This window comes from Halyomorpha halys, unplaced genomic scaffold, assembly GCF_000696795.3.
Source record: "Halyomorpha halys isolate HHAL.00 unplaced genomic scaffold, Hhal_1.1 Scaffold987.1, whole genome shotgun sequence".
Classification (NCBI taxonomy): Eukaryota; Metazoa; Arthropoda; class Insecta; order Hemiptera; family Pentatomidae; genus Halyomorpha; species Halyomorpha halys.
Window position 1 is genome coordinate 285,258 of NW_027108701.1, and position 20,395 is coordinate 305,652.

General features: G+C 28.9%; 1 protein-coding gene across 3 annotated transcripts in view; it reads left to right on the forward strand.

Moving 5' to 3' along the window:
* The first annotated feature begins 805 nt into the window (after window positions 1-805).
* The window catches only part of LOC106687590 (uncharacterized), a 65,517-nt gene continuing 45,927 nt past the window's right edge, over window positions 806-20,395 (forward strand). For 2 of the 3 annotated variants that reach the window (XR_001344182.2, XR_001344183.2), the window contains exon 1: window positions 18,197-18,293. Coding sequence is in view for 1 of the 3 variants with exons in the window: in XM_014431566.2 (XP_014287052.1) it covers window positions 862-865 (4 nt within the window). In the remaining 2 variants the exon portion in view is untranslated. Of the gene's footprint in view, window positions 866-18,196; window positions 18,294-20,395 lie in introns of those variants that run through there. The other variant, XM_014431566.2, reaches the window with a different exon arrangement.

Consider the following 20,395-nt stretch of genomic DNA (forward strand, 5'->3'; position numbering starts at 1 on the left):
TTATGATTCATCGTTATTAATCTAAATTTTTCAATATTTATAGCGTTCTAAATAGTTAGGGGTGTCTCTTGCACCAGACTATCTCCCCCCCACCATAATGAATGGTAAAATTAAACAAAATGTAGCTGTTATACTAACCATGTAAGGCCAACTAGGCCGATCTGGTGTTAAATAAAAAAAAATAATAACATTCATTTATATTTATATTCTTTTAGTTCACTACATTCCGTTTTTAATATTAGTTTTTCACATTTTATCTTTTAAGTAACTTTCAATGTATATTCATATAGGATTATCAAATTTTACAATGCACATCTTGTTCTTATTTAGCTCTGATAAAGCTCTGTAAAGTGGAACGAAAAGTCAGTTACTATTACATAGTTTCTTCTGCTATTTTGTGTACCTTTTTTTATATCCCCATGGACCTCCTTCCAACAATTAATTACATAGATCAATTAATATTATTCCGATATAATTAAAAAACTAAATTAATTGATTTTTAAAACATACGTTTGAAGTTTGTTGTGAAAGACACCTCTAGCTTCAATGGGAACATTAAGTAGCCATTTCCTCATCTAAATTCAGTGAAGTAATTGCCACTCAATTCTAACTGCGCAATTACTTTACATTGTTGAAGTTGATTTATTAATTGTTAACATGTTTTTAAGGAGTGTAGTTGATTTGCAGTTTTATCTTCGATTCTTAATTTTAAAAAAATTCCACTCCGCTGCCTCGTATTTGATGGGATAAACCAAAAGAGGGGTTAAACTCACTAGACATTATAAAAGTAATTATTTTGTCAGTACCAGCTTTTTTTACTTCAAATATGTGCTTGAATACGGCGTTTAGTGCTTCCAGTATATGGGTATAGAAATCTATTGATTGTTAATTCTCATTACGTACGCCATCCTGACTTTGGCATATGAAAGCCAAATACAATAGAAAACAATTTTAGTATTTCCTTTTTTTTAGACTTTTCCCCCTAAATTATATGTTAAAATGCAGATATAAGTACACTAAACTAGTTTTTATTTGAGTGCTGGGAGACAAGTATTGGTCTAATGGTTCCTGAGATGTATGTTTTTATAAACCATAAATTTGGTCTAAACAACTGGAAATCAACATGTGAATTTATTTTGTCAAATATTGTAAAAACTACTACCACTACGAAGATAAACAGCATAAACTACTTTATAGTACATTAAACTAGCTTTAATTTGAGTTCTGACAGACGTCTGTACGTCAATGATTCCTGAGATATATTTTTTCTTACTTCTTTTAAAGTTTTGTCGTTACAACTAAAAATCAACATTGAGTGCTAATACACATCTATATGTCACATAGTTCCTGAGATATAGATTTCTCAAAACAAATTAACAAACTACTAATCTTTCAGTAGATTTTTAAGAAATGTTGCTTTTTAAAAAGCTATATCTCGAAAACTATTGGACGTAAATAGCTCCTCTATTAGGATTCATATTTTAGCAAACTTTACTTAAATGGTGGTCCATTAGGTTTTCTAGTGTTGTGGGTAGTGTAAAAGATATGGAGCTCAAAAAAAAAAAAATGAAATGTTTTGAAACAGCCGTCATTTATTTTTAAGGTTTCTGTATATAGATTTCTCAAAATAAATTCTATAATTACTGATTTATCAGTACATCGTTTATGAAATGTTGCTTTTTAAAAATCTATATCTCGAGAAATATTAAACGTAAGTAGCTCTATTGAGGCCCATATTTTAGCAAATTTACTCTACTTTAAATGATGTTCTCTTAGGTTTTCTGCCGTTGTTGATAGTTTTAAAGATATAGAGCTTCGAATGAATAATTAATGTCTTTTAACGTTTTGAAACAGCCGCCATTTTTTATTCCCCATAACTATACTTGGTAGACACGTCAATTTTGACTAGTAATTATACGTACTTTTCCTTAAATTAATAAAAAATTGGGATGAAATAAATACCTTTTTTTCCTCTGGGCTACATTAATTCTATACTACAAGATTAGATCTCAGATACTAAGTGATACAATTCAACCTGGGTCAAGTGACGCACAAGGAAGAAAATATTTTTCTTTCGAAGATAAAAACCTAAAACATGCGGTACAAGCAGAACATACATCAAGTTAAGATTTGACAAGAACACTCAAATTTAATGTATGTCCAAGATAATAAATACTTAAAATTGTATATTTGGTCTTTGTGTATATAGTGAAATTGGTTTATTTAATTTTTAATTGTTCAAAGAATTCCTACAGTAGTACTTCATCTTAACACACGACTTACTTGGAATCTCCATACAAGACTGAAAACTCGAGAAACTAAAGATTACTAGAGCTTTTTCAAGACGAATGGTCAACACTTACATATAGGAATCCTTATATTATATACACATTATATACTGTAATATATTATATATAGTATACCTGCTGTACATTTTATTGTTTGTTGTGATGTACTATAATGAGGAGAAGATGGTCGGGGGTGCGGTCAGCAAAAATGCACAAATAAAATTTTAAAAAAAATTTTGTTGACGTTTCGAGGTAACAACCATAGTTCAGAGAAATATAAAAAATAAATAAATAAATAAACGAACTTGGAAATATACATATCAATAAATTAAGTAGATGGTAGTTGATTGATAATTATAGAAGAAAAAATATAAAATTACAGATGTAAGAATTATTCAAAATGAATGACAAAAAAGATTAATAAAACCAAGATTAAGTAAATAAAGCAAATAAAAGAAGAAAAAAATTATAATTGATTTTGTATGATTCTTCTTCCATTATTATCAATCAACTACTATTTACTTAATTTATTGTTAAGTACATTTCCAAGTTTGTTTATAATTATTTTTTTATGTTTCTTTGGGTTATGGTTGTTACCTGTTTTTTAAGTCATGACAAAGGCCTGAGATTCAGGTCGAAATCTTAAAATAACTTTTGTTTATTAGTGTATTTCCTCATATTAATATGAATGGTGAACTATTAAAAACTCATTATAATACAATTCATTGAAAGTAGTACAAAAATAAATAACGTTTTATTAAAGTAACAACTTTAACGTTAATTACTTTTTGAGAATGTTAGCCGGTGACGGGACTCACTAGCATTACTATATTATATTATATACTATACTATACTATATATTATATAGCACAAATGCAACACACACGAAAATATACCAGAATATCAACTCATTTTCAGCCTGTTTGGTTTATTTTTCTGTATGAATTCGTTTTACCAAATCCAGGAGAGGCTTAAGTATATTTTTACTTGGGGTCGATATTGGAGTGCGTGGCATGCGGACACATTTTACCATATTACATCTTAGCAAATCTGAAATAACCCTTAAACTGATAGTAATTGTTAATTGTACATTAGACTAAAGTTCCTGATGTTGAAATATTTTTTAAGTACAGTTCAATAAATCATTAAGAAATATTTTATAATGAGATGATCACGAGGGGGGGGGGGTGTAATCAGTATATTACAGAAATTAGTGATACACCAGGACTGGAAACAAAACAATCTCAATTCAGGGAAAATAAAATAATAACAAACACATATTGAAAAATGTATAACAATAAATTAAGTAGATAGTAGATGACACAATATAATATTGTAAAGGTAAGAATATTATAAACAAATAAAAAAAAAATTTTACTCTTACCATTGTTACTTAGTTTTTATTCTTATCATTGTTTATTTTATATTGATCCTATTTTATGTCTTTCTTCCTTTTATTTATATGTAATTTCTTATCACTTTATTTTTATATAATATTTATCCTAGGTTAAATTATCTTATTGTAATATTCTCAGTTTTTTTGTATCTTTTTAGCTCAGATGAAGCCCTGCAAAGTGGGGCGAAACGTCGGACATTAAAATAGTTATAAACTATTTGTTCTTTTTTTTACCGCAACCCTGATCATCTTCTTATATTTCCTTCATGTTGTTAAATACGCCTCATGGATCCTACAACAGAAATTAATAAATTAAATGACTAGTTTGGTTTCTGAAAAATCCGATTAAATCACGACAAGATACATCAGATCATTCTTCTACAAATTAAGAAATGTTATTGTTATTAACAGTATTTAACAACTATTGTAATAAACAGTCTTCAACGGCTATTTTTATAAACGATATCGTTGTTTCTAAGAACATGTGACCTATTAATGTTGACCTAACTGACCGAAGATCGGAGAAAATGGCCTTTTTCTTTGCTCAAATCATATGTTTCTACTTTATCATTACTCTTGAAGAATGGCTTCAAAACTAGAGGATTAAAATAAATTCCAATAGATCCCACCAAATCACATTTACCCTTCGTCGTAAACCTTCGTCATGCCCCACAGTATCTTTTAATTATACCCCACTTATTCCTGTTGAGCAGATCCGTTACTTAGGACTAAATATGGACAAACGACTGACATGGAAACCTCATACAAAACTGAAAAGACAGGAAACTGCTCGTCGATTCCGACTATTACAACATTTACTAGACAAACGGTCCAAACTTCCAATCCATAAAAGACTGATCTACATGACTGTTATAATTCCTATCTGGACATACGGAATTGAACTATGGGGCTCCACTGAACCATCTAATTCCTCTCGAATCCAATCCTTACAGTCCAAAATCCTTCGTAAAGTCCTTAATGCTCCTTACTTTGTCACAAATCCAATCATCCATCAGGACCTCAATGTCCCCTATGTTGCCGATTTGGCCAAAACTAGATACCAATCCTTCCATAATAAACTTCCCAACCACCCAAACCAACTCGTTTCTAACCTGGCTTCTCCTTCACTACCTAATAATCCTCGTAGGCGTCTGAAAAGAAGATGGCCTCGAGATCTCCTTTAGAAGTGTTTTTGGAGTTCTATCAATGGGTAGATTCTCCACATGTTTGTATCATGTCATAATATCACTTACAGGAAATTTACTTGATGTGTATATATGTATACAGTTGTAAATAACAATAAATAAATTATTAAAAAAATCATTACTGAAGGCAAGGCCTGATCTTACGCAGGTCCAAACTGTCATTTATACGTCCAAGTCCAAACTCTGATTTATCACCTGTGATCACTAAATTTATCACACTAAGGAATCTTGCTCATAAGCGATTCTGTCAAGAAGATCAAGACACTTGTTTTTTCGAATGTCCTTCTGCTGATTGTTAGGGTTTTCGGAACCATTTCACAACTTTACAAATCTTTCGCATGTGCAAATGTTCAATCAAAATTTTATGAACGGTAAATCTGTTCAAATTTACGAGTTCACTCAACATTCTTAATGTTAAACAACGGTCTGTCGTCACACTCACAAAAGTATTTACACGTTCGATATTTTCGAAGTTGAAGGACTCCCTGAACCATGTTCTCAGCCTTTCAAAAATAATTTTTGCCAGCGAAAAACTTGAGCTCCGGATAAAGAATGTTTACTATAGACCTGTTTTAACTTTTTAAACATTGCACTTGCCGATTCTCCTAACTTAACACAGAATTTAATGGCACAAAGTCTGTCCAAATTACTCCATTTTGTGTGACGCATAACCAAAACACAACTACACAACTAATAGCAATCACAAAAATCAGGAAGTTAACGGACGGAGTTGATACTCGCACTGCTGCTACGGCAGGGTACTGATACAGGTGCTCTTTCAGCGAAGGGTTACCAAATTGCTTGCATCATTGCCAGTCTCATTACTTACCTGCCACACCTCGCATGTAAGTAAATTCCCACAGTTACAAAGATTGCTTCTCTCCTAGTACCTTTTTCTCTTACTTGCTTAGGTCTCATTCGTTACCCCCCATTGTTACCAAAGGAATCTACGATATTATTGAGCTTCTTGCTATCCCCACCTCTTACTCACACAAAATTTCATTGGGCAAGGCCTTCCATTGCCACTTTAGGATTTCCTTCATATTCTTCTTCTGATGTACATATTTTGTTGCTAGAGGTCAGAAGATGAGAACAGTTATTCTCTTATGATAAGAAGTTCCTCAGCTTTCAGGTGAGTTCTTCCTACTTTCTAAGAAGTTGTTGATGTAACATTAAAACTTTAACTCTTAATTCGATGTAGCGTCCTTTCATTTACATCTTATCCTTTAGTTTTCCTTAACAAGTTTTCACTTGGTTGAAAAATAACATGGTGTCCATACATTTAGAAAAAATAAAAACCCTTAATTAAAGATTAAACTTCATTAGTGACTTGTTTTGGATAATTCATAACTAAAACATAGATAAATATTCAACACATATCATTTAACAAACTAGAACGTTGCTACGTCAGCAAGTACAGTATGTTATTGAAGTATTGTATTTCTCCAATTAATGTATATTTCAAAAAATCACCATTGTACTGATTCTGCGAAAAAAAGTCAAATCTGACCTGACCAATTTAACGAAATTTTTTGATCAATATTTCCTGTTTAAATGCCCTTCCTAGTGAGATCTGCCAAGTTGGCACGCACAGTTTTAATTACTTTTTCAGATATTAATGTTTTAGTAAAATGGTTCCAGAGGAGTCAACATTTCCTTTATATTTTCATGCGTACATACTTTTAGTCTCAGCAAAATCGAGATATATCAAAAGTTATAAAATTAATAGAAATATATTAACAGCCCTAATTCCTAGTTACAATTTCGAAAAATACTATAAATTTAAATTTAAAATTCCAAAATAGCATCGAATTATTATTTTCTAGAAAATATTTAAAATGTTTAAACTGTTGTATTACTTGAAAAAGGTTAGTTTGAACTTGTTTAGAACTTACTGGACTAATACTCTCTTCCCCTGGTAGTACAAGAGGTAAGGTCAGTTATTTCACCTCAATTTTTGATTCCTTTAAACTATTTATAATTACTAAAACTATGTATAATTAAAAATTTAAATTGACGAGTCTGCTAAGTATAGATTGGGGGAATAAAAAATGGCGGCTGTTTCAAAACGTTAAAATAATTATTTTTTTATTCGGAGCTCTATATCTTTATAACTATCAACATAACTAGACAACTTAAGAGAACATCATTTAAAGTAGAGTAAATTGGCTAAAATATAAGCCCTCATAGAACTATTTACGTTCAATAGTTCCTGAGAAATAGCTTTTTAAAAAGCAACATTTCATAAAATATTTACTGGAAAATCAGTAGTTAGTTAATTTATTTTGTGAAATCTATACCTCAAAACCTATTCGATGTACAGATGTCTATTTACACTCAAATTAAAGCTAGTTTAATGAGCTATAAAGTAGTTTATAACATTTATCTTCGTAGGAGTAGTAGTTTTCAATTATGTCCTGAAATAAATTGATTTATAGTTGTTCGGACAATAAGTTTGATTTATGAAAAACTCCCTTTCAGAAAACCATAAGACTTACACATGTCTGCCAGCACTCAAATAGAAGCTAGTTAAATTTACTTTAAAGGAGATTTTACGTTTATCTTCGTACGAGTAGTTTTTATAATATAAATAAATTCACAAAATGTTAATTTCTAGTTGTTAAGATAAAATGTTTGATATTTGAACAAATATATCTCAGGAGCCATAAGACGTACATGTGTCTACCAGCACTCTAAATAAACAAAATTTAACTTACTATAAAGTAGTTTTTATGATATTCGCATATGAATTTAAATTTGAAAATTTGTTAAATCAATTTATTTTTAAAAATATTATGAAAACTACAACTCTTACGGAGATAAACATGATAAACTACTTTATAGCCCATTAAACTAGCTTTACTTTAGTTGATAATAAACATCTATAGGTCGAATGGTTTTTGAGATATAGATTTCTCAAGATAAATTAACTAACTACTGGGCTTTCAATATATCTTTTATGAAATGTTGTTTTTAAAAATCTATATCTCAAGAACTATTGAATATAAATAGCCGTATTAAGGCTCGTATTTTAGCAAATTTAAGATATAGAGCTCCGAATACAAAATTTGTTTTCTTCTTTTGAAACAGCCACCATTTTACCTAACTATACTTGGCAGGCTCGCCAATTTTAAATTTTAATTATACACATATTTCATTAAAGTAATAAAAAATTGGGGTGAAATAACTGCCTTTTTTCTCTTCTTGGGTTCTTGTACTATGAGCGGTTTCCATATGTTTTTTCTCTTTAAATTATACCAAGTAGAAACCTTGGAACAAAAATTTGACGTTTTCCGTGGATTTACCCACAATATTTAATATTTAGACTTTTAGTAAGTTCGGGCAAGGCCTGTTATCTATAAGGCACTTGTTCAAGGTGAAGACGTGGGAAAATTTCTGTAAAAAAACAAGCACTTTTGTTTATGTCTCTTTTTCTGATAAAAGTTTTCAGTATCTTTTGCAAAGATTCTGTTCTCGGTTTTGAATACAATTTTTCAATAAGCTCACAGTACAGTTAATTGTTATCAGCAAACAATAGAACCTATGGTAATTGAACTAAGGTTATTTTCAGTAGAACATTAATTTTGAGATAGTTTTTTTTTTTTTTTACCATTTTAGAACACAAATACACATAAAATGTTTCTATGTAGTTGCTGATTCGCAGAATCTTTATCAAAATTACTATATTTCTATAATTTTATTTAAATATTTTTTTAATAAACCGATGAATCACGTTAAAATTGAATATGATTTGGAAAACATCTTTGAAATCATTTATTTAAAAAAAAGAAATTATTAGTAAAATTACAAATAACTAAAAAAAAATGTGATAAAACAAGATAATAACATGGTTCCAGTGAAGAGAGAAAAACAACACATTTTCTTTATATTTTCATCCAGACATACTTTTAGTCTCAGCAAAATCAAGATATATCAAAAGTTATGAAATTAATAGTAATACATTAACTACCCTAATTCCCAATTACGATTTAAAAAAATACAATAAATGTAAATTTGGAATACATAAGTAGCATCACATTATTATTTTCTAGAAAATATTTAGAATAATATCTCTCTATTGTATTACAGTTCATTAAAATAGAATAAAAGCTGCTTAGACTTTTTAGAATAAGTCAAGCTATCAGTGGATTACCAAGCTTAAATTTTCTATATATGTTTCCATATTAAAATGAAATTCAAAATGATTTTATTTGAAACTTGGAAAAGATAGATACATACTTTCTCTGAACAATTTATAATTATATATATTTTTTAGCAGTTTGTTATTAGATGTTATCATTTAAATTTATGTACTTTTTCTTAATTAAGTTAAAAAAAAAAAGATAGATACATTTATATCTTATCTTTTTTTTCTGGCTAATTAAATGAAAAATAGGTATGTGGTATATAGGTATGTCTACGCTAGAAGTGTTGAGACCAAATGGATATTTTTTTTATAACTACGAAACAAATCTGTCTCAAACAAAAATTTGCATTATATATAGTTTGTATGTTTCTTGTATGTTGTCAACAGGCACCAAGACTTTTAATAGATCCTCCTAAGAACCATTTCGCCAAATTGATTGCTTAGTCTAATGCGTCAGTTAAATAGTTTCAGGAATATAATATTTCTTATTTTTAATTAATTTTTTCATACCAAATTAATATAGTACCACTTTATCTGAACAATTTATTATAGATTTTCTTTTAGCCATTTGTTATAAGATGTTATTTACATTTATGTACTTTTTCTTGAGAAGAACTCTTTACGTACAAACAACCATTAAATCATTATATAAACGGTTTCACAGCACACTTCCAATACATACTAACCCTCTAATTCAAGGACTATCAACACTAGACTTACCAGATACGAGACGACGTTTACGAAGGAGCTGGAATAGGGACCTCTTAAATTGATTTTTAAATTTCAATTTTAATGGAGAGGCATCATTGGATGACCTTAACCTTCATGACTTTTTTTTTTTATTGTTTTATTGTTTTTTTTTCTCTCTTCCTCTCTACAACTCATTCGCTGGTTGTAAAAATACTTTTACAGTTGTGAATAAACTAAATAAAAATGTCTGTATTGAAAATTACAACTGTACATAATAATACATTTAGTAAATTTGATTTTAGTTATAATGGAGTGATACAGCATGTAGAGAAACTAAACATTAGCACTCTAATGACGTTTTTACATTAGTAGGTCTCGTGGCCATCGTCTTTTTAGGCGCCTCAGAGGATTGTCAGGAATGGCAGAGGAAGCAAGGTTAGAAACTAGTGTGTTTGGGTGGTTAAAAAGATTTTAATGGAAGGAAGGATTTCTGGTTCGAGCTAGTTCGGTTGCATATGGAACATTAAGGTCTTTATTTATCATTTTATTTGTGACAAAGTAAGGAGCATTGATGATTTTGGATACGAAAGGAATTCGAAGGTTTAGTGGAGCTCCAAAACTCAACTCCTTATGTCCAGATTGCCAAATAGTCATATAGATCAGTCTTTTGTAATGTGTTGGAAGTTTAGACCGGAGTATCTAGTAAGTGCTGTAATAGTCGAAATCGACGAGCAGTTTCCTGTCTTTTCAGTCATATGTAAGGATTCCGGGTTAGTCGTTTGTTCAGATGTAGTCTAAGGTAGCGGATCGGTTCGACAGGGGTCAGATCAAGATTATGGAAGGATACTGTGGGGCAGTCGGTTAGGTTTACGACGAATGGTAAAGATGATTTGATGGGATTTATTTTTATCGTCCAATTTCGGCACCATTCTTCGAGGGTTGTGTCATGGGATTTGGGAGACTGGGGTGTAATTAAAGGGTTATTATTAACTGCGAGTACACATGTGTCATCGGCATTCGTGGTGAGGATAGTGTTAGGATTGGTTGAGATGTCAGCTGTATAGACGGTGTAGAGGATAGGAACGAGGATACACCTTGAGGAACACCAGCGGACTGAGAATAGAGGGATAAATAGGAACCATTGTAGTTTACTTTGAATACTTAATTAAGCTTTAAAAAAACAAAGAACGATACATCTAAACAATTTTTTTCTAGCTGATTAAATGAAAAATAGATATGTGCGCGATATAAACTCTATTAAGTGCCTTTTGCGTTATTAATTGTTATAAATGCGGTATAATGGACACTAGATATACACACTAAGGACACTTTTAGCTATTTATATTTGATATAATATATTAAGTTTTTTGTTGAAAAAATATTTAAACTAAATTAGAAGATAGTTGACCGTGTGAAATATATAAAAGGAAGATGATCTGGGTCCGGTCAAAAGAACTCAAATAGTAATTAAACTATTTATTGTGAACCAACGTTTCGCCCCACTTTGCAGACCTCAGCGTTAAGATTACAAACAACAAAAAAAAATGTAACAAAATACGATAATAAAATAACTAGAAAAATAAATAAATATGAGAGTTACTCCAAGCGTGCTCATATTTTCTTGTTGACATGGGTTTTTGTTTTACTATTATTTCTGTCATATTTTTGGTGTAAACCTTAAATAATTTAAAATATAATGTTTATTTTTTTAATAAACAACGTTTTCAAATTTATTAGAAACAATTATTTATTTATATCAATTTTTTTATGTTTTAAAGCATTCTTCAAAACAAATTAACTATTCCTAGAAAGCATTAATTAAAAAATTTACAAAGCTGATTCAATTTTATATTAGCTACGTACTTTTTAGGGAGACCCTAATCCATAACCCTTAGGGTCATTTTTGCTTAGAAGGAGAATAGGATTATGGCACCCCTACCCCCTTCCCCACGGCTTTAGGCTGACCGTTTGTTATCGATTATAACCTAAAACGATATATCAATTTGTATTTATACAAACATATATATTTATTTATACGGACATTTATATTAACCTCAAGGAGAACCGAGTTCCGGCTGCAATTTTTAGCTTCAATTTTATTTTAAAGGAGAGTAGTGTATAACTAAACTTAGTATATAACTACTAAAATAAAATAATAATAAACGCTGTTTATTAAAAAAATAAACACAATAAACATTATATTTTAGATTATTTAAGGTTTACATCAAAAATATGACAGAAATAATAGTAAAACAAAAACCCATATCAACAAGAAAATATGAGCACGCTTGGATTAACTCTCATATTTATTTATTTTTCTAGTTATTTTATTATCTTATTTTGTTACATTTTTTAGTTGTTTGTAATTTTTCTTAACCCTGATGGAGGTCTGGAAAGTGGGGCGAAACGTTGGTACACAATAAATAGTTTAATTACTATTTAGAATTATGTCACTATGTCACCTACAGTAAATTTACTTGTATATATTTTTATACAGTTGTAAATAACAATAATAATAATAAATAAATTATTTTTAAAAAAATTACTATTTGGGTTCTTTTGACCGGACCCAGATCATCTTCCTTTTATATATTTCACACGGTCAACTATCTTCTAATTTAGTTTAAATAGTTTTTCAATAAAAAAACTTAATAATATTATATCAAATATAAATAGCTAAAAGTGTCCTTAGTGTATATCTAGTGTCCATTGTACAGAGTTTATAACGCCTCCTTGATATGAAGTTAGGTCCCAATTTCCAAGGATCAGTTAGGCATAGCTATTTCTTGAGCGAGAGGATGTCGTCACCTCTAAGCTAATTAAATCAGTAATATTAGTAGGATATAACCCAAAACAAAAGAAATTGTGTAAATGTGAGCACATTGCCATATGGCATATTGGAGTGACGCTTGGGAACTATTACCAATGACATTATGGCCTAAAGTATGATTAAGCCAATTTATACTTGGCATTAAAAAAAAAAAAAAAACACATTATTTCTAAGTCGCATAAAAAAATACATGGAATCCTTATAATTTACAATAAAGGTAGATCGTTTATGATTCATTCGACCACAAGGCGCACCTAGCTATGAATATAAATCGCTTAACATATACGAGCACTCCCATACCTCAATCGGGGTATAACTGATAATTTGTTGGATGTATAAATAGAGTAATTACGTCACCCGAGATGACCTCATACTCTAGAATAAGTTTCAACAAAACCATCCTCACAGAATATTCTCTCTAGGTGTTATTATTCTGTTCCTATAATAAGCAGATAAAATTTTTCTTGTATATTTAGTAAAAGATTTACTAAATTCTGGTATTATTTAAATTATTAATTTGTAATCTTAATTAAATTTTTTTACAATTTTTCTTTTTATAGTCTATTGTTTGAAACTCATTATCTGTATAATTTATATTTTATTAGTAATAAATTATAAAGTTATTTATGCGTTTATTTTATTATATAAGAATTAATATTTAGTTCATTTCGAAGTTAAAGTTCTTTAAAAAAAAGTTGATGTAATAAATTGTTTTTCTCGCGAATTTTGGTCTAATGTATAAATTCTGTCTAATATATTTGTAATTTTTTTAAGTACTACTACCGTTAAACTTATATTAACGGACACCCTTCAATAACGACCCTCCCTCCCTGCTTATTCAATTTAATTTAGGTTCCGGTCTACAGGGTATGAATTTAAAGCATTTGAACCCCTCTATTACGGGACCCCATCTCTAAGGATGTGAACATCAATTTTATTCACCTTCAGAGCCTTTCACTGAACTATAAAGATACATTTAGTTCTTGTATAGACGACAGTTGTCCAACTAACTGCCCTCAGGAGCTTATTAGACAAAAAAAAATTACTTCGTTCTGTAAGAAATTTTATTATTTAATATAAACAATTTTTTTTTTAATTAAGGACTAAATGTTATCAATGTTCAGAAGCACGTGTGAAAGCGTATTTTGATGAACTTCGATGAAGTTCGTAAAAAAACCAAAATATAAATAAACTTTCTGGTGTACTTTCTCTGATATTCGTTCGTTGGTGGACGCAGTTGGTCGTCCACTAAATATTTATTTTGATTGTCATGGCAATATTTGTATCGAGTGATAAATGATAAAAATATTTCGTCTAAATATTTTCCTTATTTATCTACAACAAATACTTGACCCATATAAAGAAACATTAATACTTTCGATTTTATTAACCATTTTACCTTATACACTAACCTTATTGATACATCAAAGTTTAAAATTTAAAATATATAATTATTATCTAGCCCGCAACCTCATTCAAGTCTTGATTTTGGCTCTTAAGGCTTTGTAAGTTGGACAATGTACAGTATACTGTATTCAGTGAATTTATGCTGCGTAGTTGTGTGTGAATTCAGTATTCAGTCAATGTATTCTGCATAGTTGTATCTGAATACAGAATTTAGTGTATGTTAGTGCATAACATTGTGTGTATATCACATGTGTGAATATGAGTAGGTAAAAAAAATTAAATCCTTCAAAATTTGTTCTTATACGTTTCAAGATACGTATATTCGAAAAAGTGAATACAGAAGTATCTGTCCATAGATAGTCGACGGCTTTTATCCAAGACCACGGCGCTATTAATTAGCCGCCATGGTAACAGATTACCCCAGATCCTCGAAATTTTACATACTGTCCACCAATTTTCGAATTTGTTCACTACTACCAATGTCCCTAGAACGATGCGTTGATTTTTTTTTAAAAATTGTATTTGTTTTCGTACTTACGATATATTGCAGTTTAATTAAATTTTTATATTATTATAACCATCATCACATCACATTTACCTTTCATCTTAAACCCATGACTTCCTGCTCCACAGTATCCTTTAATAATAACCCACTCATTCCTGTCAAACAGATCCGTTACTTAGGACAACATCTGTACAAAAGACTGACATGGAATCCTCATACAAGACTGAAAAGACAGGAAACTTCTCGTCGATTCCGAATATTACAATATTTCCTTGACAAACGGTCTAAACTTCCCATCCATTACAAAAGACTGATCTACTTGTCTGTAATAAGGCCCATCTAGACATACGAATATGAGCTGTTGGGGCTCCACTAAACCATCGAATTCCTTTCGTATCCAATCCTTACTGTCCAAAATCCTTAATGCTCCTTACTTTGTCACAAATAAAGTCATCCATCAGGACCTCAATATTCTATAAGTTGCCGATTTGGCCAGAACCAATCACACTAACCCACTTGTTTCAAACCTAGCTTCCCCTTTAATACCTCATAATTCCCCTATGCGTCTTAAAAGAAGATGGTCTTGAGATCTCCTCTAGAAATGTTATTGGAGTTCTATCAAGGGGTAGATTCTTCACATGTTTGTATCATGTCATTACATCACCTACAGAAATTTACTTGTATATATTTTTATACAGTTTTAAATAACAATAAATAAATTATAAAAAACATATATTATTTTTATACGAGGCTCTGTATAACGGATAAAATAATCTTCCCTGTAGAATTTTCTATATATTTTTAATCAGATACAAAGATAATAAAATAATACTATTTAAAATATAACTAATTAAAATACAATTTATAAAAAAAATTAAGAAACAAAGAAAATATTTTTAAAAAAATAAATAAATAAACTGTCAGTGAAGTATGTGTACTATTAATATATTTCATAATCAACAAAATAAAAAGTAAAATTGAAAATTTTTTTATGTATTTACCAAAAGTAAATTGAATCATTTTGAAAAATATTAAAATAATATTATTATACTAATATAGTATTAAGCTGCCTCGCGTCGTAAAAGGATGATATATATTTTTTTTCTGGGAAAGAAATACTGGGCAAATTAAAATGCTATGAACTAAGCAGCCAAGTTTATTCGAAGTATAGAGCTTACAGCAGTAACAGGAATCAAATTGGAATTTATTTTCATCCAAGAAGATATAAGATTTTTCCATCAGCAGGGCGGACTTTGGGCCATTATTCTTAGTTCATTGAAGTGAGTAATAAAGCTAATTTCATTCTCAAAAAAATAAATAAACAACAATAAATTCTCTGGACGATATTGTAGCGGCTGTCAAGAACAAAATGTATTCCTTTACGAAATAAAATAATTTGCCCAAGGTTCCAACAAATCGTCTCGGTTCTCATTATGTTATCAGGGGTTTATTTATTTTATTTAAAAATCATTCAGCTGAAAATAAATTGAACTGTTCATTTTTATGAAAATTATATTTGCTTTTTATGAGCATTGTTTTAATGTTTTATGTTCCGTACCTTCACTTAATTATTCATTATATATAGTGTTTCAAGGTATCGTCTCAGAAATTGTAAACTTAAGAATATCTTAATAATAAAAAAGAGGATCAACATTTAAATTTTTATAATGAAACCTCTTGAATGGTTCTAATTCAATTTAATTATAATAAATAATTAAAAACAGAATATATTTGTGCTTGAAATTCATTGTTTGAAAGTAGAGTAAATAAAAATGTTGACATAATAAAGAGTGTTAAGACTTAACAAGTATACCAATTGATTTATTGATTTATAAATTATTTTATAATTATTTAATTTAAGTTTTTAAGTCGATATATGTTTTTATTTATAGATATTGTATTTGTAAATTTCTTTTTTAAATTTTCTCAGTATTATTGTTATTTAATTGTTTTTCTTTATTGTAGTCTGTATGTAATATGGTATGATTGGGCGAACTAACTCCAATGATACGAGTTCGAAACTAGAAGTAGCAGATAATTTTTAATTCTGTTACCGCAGCCGTGAGTCAACCCTGTGGATTTAGTAGCCTTCTTGAGGTAAACCCATCCTCTATAAGTTGGGTAAATATTAATCAGGGAAAAATCTGTCGATTGAGCGTGATCTTGAACAAATCAGCTCCTAGCACAAATGTTGTTCCAGAAACAGTATATCCTCTTTGTTTTATTTATTATTACCCCCTTTATTATTTTTTTAATTTCATTTAAGGGGTATTAACGACGTGTTAAATGTAAAAAGTTTTGACATGTTAAATATTAAAAGTATAAACTTGTGAGCAGCTTAGTTTTTTTTATTTTATTTTCAACTGTATAAAATTATATACAAGTAAAATTGCTATTGGATATTAAATAACATAATACAAACATGTGGAAAAATCTACCCATTATAGAACTCAAATTACGTTACTAGAGAAGAAGTTCTCGGGGCCATCTTCTTTTCAGACCCCTACCTAGGGGAATTATGAGGTATTGTAGAAGAAGCCAGGTTAGAAACAAATGGGTTTAGGTGGTTAGAAAGTATATCATGGAAGGATTGGTATCTGGTTCTGGCCAAATCGGCAACATACGGAATATTGAGGTCGTGATGAATGACTTGATTTGTGACAAAGTAAGGAGCATTAAGGATTTTGGACTGTAGAATATAAAGTTAAAATATTTAAAATGCAGACACATAATCGTTATTTACAGTCAGAAAAGGCTCAAAATTAAACCAGGGATGTGCAAAAATTAGCTATGGTTGAAACTAATAACTAAAATTCCCATCGATTATTCAACTTATTCATGAATGAACCATTGATGAATAAATATTGTATTCATGAAAATTTTAGCTATAGCAAATTTTTGTCATTAAATAATACAGTAAATACAGTAAATGTCATTAAAATATAAATATGGAAGTATTTAAGGTTCATTGCGCCTGAAGTTTATTTTATTTAAGAAAAACCTGAACATTTTCATTCGGAGCTCTATGTTTTCAAAACTACTAACAACACTGAAAACCTTCAATTAAAGCAGAGTAAAGTTTATAAAATATTAGCTCTAATAGAGCGTTTTACGTTCAATAGTACTCCAGATATTGTTTTTCAAAATGCAACATTATTTTCTAAATAACAAAAAATCAATGCTTTGTGAATTAATTTTGGAGAATATGGAAACTGCTACTACTCACTTTTGTGTTAGTAACATTCGCATTAGTTTCCATTGTATCTGCCAATATAAATTCACAAAATATTGATTTTTCATTATTTGGAAAAAAAATGTTGCTATTTGAATAACTGTATCTTAGGAACTAGTGGAAGTAAAGAGCTCATATTTTAGCAATTTTACACTGCTGGTGATTTTTTATTAAGTTTTATTAGTGTAGTAGGAAGTTTTAAAGTTATGGAGTTCCAGAGGAAAAAGGTTTTTGTAACGTTTTGAAAACAGCCGCTTTGATTCCCTACAACTATGGTTTGCAGCGATCAATTACGACTCTTAAAACTGTGTATAGTTTTAATTAAATTAATTAATTTTTTTTTAAATATAACTTAATTATTAATAATTAAGTTGATATTTTTCCCCGGGCTCTTGGACTGATGGTTCATCTCAACAGGAACTAATTCGGTCCCGGAGCAAGGTTCACAAAGGCTTCAATGTCAATATTTCCAGGGAATTTGTCTTAATAAACAATGCTCTATAGTCAGTGGTGAATTTGTGAGTGCCGATGGACAACAAAGAAAGTGCACAAGAGACTGACTTAGGGCAAGCGTTGGGAGAATTGGAAGATATGTAAGTCAATTTAGTAAATAATAAAATAATTTAAAAAATAAATAAATAAAACTGGTTTATTTTAATCTTAAACAAAAAACAATTCCATAGAAATAATCCCAGTTTTTTAAATACATACTAACAAATATTATTCTCATTCTAAAATTCTTGCTTATACTTTCGTTGACGTTTAAAACCTGAGTGAGAAATGAATTTATTATATTTAAATAAAATTTATAAATTCCGCTATAGTGATTCAAATTGAATTTCATAAATAAGTTATTTTTTTCTTTATTTCTTTAATTAATGAATTTTATTAATTTATTTTTAATAGTACTAACTCATAGAATACATGAATAGTACCTAATAAAAATATTTGTTGGTGAAGTACATGTGTTTAGCACTATATATTTGCATGTGATGTAAGTCGAAGATAAAAAAAATAAAACTGGTTTATTTTAATCTCAAACAATGAAAATTCATAATAATACCTCCAGATTTTTTAAATAGATATTAATAAAGACTTTAACAAATAAGTATATAAAATATTTCTCGTTTCATAATTTTTGCCTATACTTTCGTTGATATATATATAAAACCTGAGTGAGTAATGAATGAATTTAGATATTCAAATAAAAATCATAAATTTCGCTCTAGAGATTCAAATTAAATTTTATAAATGTTCAGTTTCATAAAGTTACTTTCATTCTTTAATAAATGAATTGTATTAATTTATTTTTAATAGTACTGACTCCTATAATATGTACATAATGCAAATATTTTTCGGTGAATTACGAGTGTTTTAGTCACGATGAGATTGCATTCTTCAATGTTCTTTTACTTTCTATAATTTAAAAAAATTGGACGAAATCTCCATTTCAATTAAATCTGATTTTAATACGATTTATAAAAAAGAAGAATAAATAACTAAATTAATACTTCATTTACTTTGTAAAATTATGGTATTCCGAAGGAAAAATTGATTTTTTTGTAACGTTTTGAAGATAAAGAAGTCCTTACATATTTGATATTTGCATGCAATGTCAGTCGAAGATAAAAAAATTATCTAAAAAAAAAAATTAAACTTTTTATTATCCTAAACCAAAAAATAATCCATGGTAATAACTCCATTTTTTTCAAATACATATTAAGAAAATCTTTAACATATAAAATATTAAAATATTTCTTATTCTTGCTTCTACTTTCGTTGATATATAAAGCCTGGGCAAATAATGAATTTAGATATTGTGTGATTTAAATTGAAGTTCTTAAATCTGTTATTTTTTTCTTTATTTCTTTAATTAATAAATTTTATTAATTTATACATAATTTTTTCACTTTCTTGAGACTGGTTATTATTAGTAAAATAAAATCTATTGTATCCAAATTTAAGGCTCAAAACATTCTTTATTTTCTTAAAAATCCAACGTTTCGGCCATGGTCAAGGACAATCTTAAAAACCAATTTACACTCTCATAAAAAAAAAACAACCCAAAAAAACATTTTTCAGACTATTCTATGCAGGTCTATGTTGACAGTTTCATTCAATATTACCATATAGGGCAATTTTTAAATACCATATACTAATTACCTTTTAGGATAATTTTCACTATAACTAGTGACTTAGACAGAATAGCCTGTAAAACGTTTTTAAATATTTTATGTGAGTGTAAATTGTTTTTTAAGATTGTCCTTGAGGATAGCCGAATTGGCCGAAACGTTGGACTTTTAAAAAAATAAAGAAAATTTTGATACAATTAATTTTATTTAAATAATGTCTCAAAAAAGTAAAAAGATTATAAATAAAAAAGTATGTTATTGGTTTTAAGAAATAAGGATAAATAACAAAATGGTGAAAATAATCAAATTTTTGTCATTTTTAACCCAGTGCTATATATCTTTAATGCTACCAACCACAATATGCAAGCATGTTTTGCTATACTATATATACTATTTACTAAAATTTGATTCCTCGTTGAGATCTTTGCATTTGATAGTTTCCGAAAAAAAGTTTTTCAAAACCCAAAATCTTGTTCCGAATATCAAGAAAACATTTTGAAATTATTTTGATAAATATGAAAAATTAACAAACAATTATCTTCATTAAAAACTACACAATGGTA